This window comes from Suillus subaureus, assembly GCF_016647635.1.
Source record: "Suillus subaureus strain MN1 chromosome Unknown BJ212scaffold_105, whole genome shotgun sequence".
Taxonomy (NCBI): Eukaryota; Fungi; Basidiomycota; class Agaricomycetes; order Boletales; family Suillaceae; genus Suillus; species Suillus subaureus.
The window spans coordinates 43024-44957 of NW_024538661.1; the positions used below are offsets into that span (position 1 = coordinate 43024).

A 1934-nucleotide genomic window follows, 5' to 3' on the forward strand; every position below is an offset into this window, starting at 1 on the left:
ATGGAGTCTCACCGCCCCACCATATTTCTCTGAAAGGTTCACACAATAGTCAACGCCATCAAACAGTCTGATAATGTTGCCTATGTTGGAGGTCAGACGAAGAAGCCGAATAATGACGAGTACGTGGTTCAAGAACCTGATAGCCAATTCCCCCTGTCGGGTCCATTGAGATCAATGCCATGCGGTCGTCGCAGTAGCGAATTGAAGACTTTAAAGAGAGCGAGGAAGAAGCTTCCGACTAGGCAGAATAGGATTAGCGACATGGAGATGAGACAACTCCAGAGGTACTGGGATCCCTGTTGATATAATTCTGATTAATTTCAAACTAGCCATTATAAGCATGCAATTAGTACTAGTGAGGCTGCGCCATGTGTTCTAGGACTATGTGGATATCAATCTCGGGTTGATTCACGGGCATGGCGAATAGGCTGATGACGTACTGTTACTCCATTGTGGGCAAAGGACCATCTACTGCGCGTTCGAAAAGGATGGATTTAAGATTAGAGTTTCAAGTAATTTCGAGGTTTGTCAAAGTCCGGGACAATCGGTTCAGAAATTGTCACCTCGGTGATCGTTTAAATCGGGGTTAGACTTGTTCAACCAAGTTGATTCGCAACACTGGTCGAAAATTTCAGCCTCGTGACTCTTGCCTCATTGTTTTTTTGGGGGGGTGGAATGATATTATCAACTAGCAACTGACATGGTCAATCCTAGAAGATACGTTTGGGGTACGCGATTTTCACCCGTGTTAGATAGTAAAAAGGTCACCGAGAGGAAATACTTCATGTAAGTGTGGAACTTACATAATTACACCTTGTTCGGAACTACCTATTCCGTCCCGAGGGACGGCGAGGTGTCATACCCCTGCTTGTCGGATCCAGTTATCCGGAAGGTTGTAGGAAGCCGCTCCAAGTCTGTAGGACTATGTCTATTTTAGTAGCTTTCTTATTGAGTCGGTGAGCAGCCGGTCGAGTTTCAATCTCATGTTGATGGCATGGATCCGTCTGTGTAGGATCTCGGCTTCAGAGTGATATTTTCTTCATCTCCTCCATACTTGATGCATTGATGGCCGTTCGCATCTTTGCCCCCGGTTTCTTTTTACCTTTCGTGTTGCGGAGAACTGCTAAGTTACACCCCAGGATCGTTTCGAAGCGGATTTCTGGCCAGTTCGACTCTCGCATGCACCATAGGTCACTGGCCGCTCTCCAGATGATACAAGACGCAGACGATCTATCACAATCGATCAGGATATGTTCCATAGACTCAGGTAAGTCATATAAGCCACTTTTTCCTCTGTTTTCGCAGTTGGGGATTTTGTCCCAGAATTCACCCATTTTCTACGGCACATGCAGATTTTTCCACAGAAATCCTCGAATGATTGTGGGAATTCTGATCGATAACCAGACTGGGTGTTTCACCGCTTATGTCGCACGCTGCATATTAAGTGTCATCACCGTGGTTAGTCTCCTTCGTTTTGGAGCTATCTGAGACTTCCTTATATTTTTGTAGAAGAGGCGTTGTGTGCCGGTACACAGTTTCATGCCCGTCAGCTCTAGAGGTGGGTTTATCCTCATTTCAACATCATCATGTTGGATTTTGTTCATCCCTGATTTGGCAAGAATTGTGGCTCTGTTGTGTGCAGTTTCGGTGTTGATGCATCCCATCCTGTGAGGGTGGTCAGTGTGCAGTGAGCTCTTAGGTTAGCGATCAGCGCAACCATCGATTCTTTGTTAGGGTAGTCTAACCAGTCAGAGTCCTATCTTGCGTCATTGCCAAATACTTCGAAGAGTGTTTCTCTTGTTTCTCTCGCTGCTGCAGCACACGGGAATGATATTCCAAGCCATTTGACACTTTTAATATTTGACTTATTTCTCCAGAGTTCTGATCCAAAATTAAAAATTCTTCCTGGGCCTTCAAGAGGAGCTTTATGAGAA

The 1934-nt window shown here is 45.3% G+C and overlaps 1 protein-coding gene across 1 annotated transcript; it reads right to left on the reverse strand.

Moving 5' to 3' along the window:
• Positions 1-674: 674 nt before the first annotated feature.
• On the reverse strand, positions 675-1707 carry BJ212DRAFT_89147 (uncharacterized protein). The gene is made up of 2 exons (XM_041344284.1): positions 804-1707; positions 675-710 (listed from the first exon to the last, which is right to left on the reverse strand). The coding sequence occupies exon 1, from the start codon at positions 1332-1334 to the stop codon at positions 1023-1025; it is 312 nt and encodes a 103-aa protein (XP_041185973.1). The 5' UTR covers positions 1335-1707; the 3' UTR covers positions 675-710; positions 804-1022.
• Between the last annotated feature and the right edge of the window lie 227 nt (positions 1708-1934).

Bases quoted from the DNA above. Each gene is read 5' to 3' on its own strand.
- BJ212DRAFT_89147 (XM_041344284.1), bottom strand. From the start codon at position 1,334: ATGGGTGAATTCTGGGACAAAATCCCCAACTGCGAAAACAGAGGAAAA.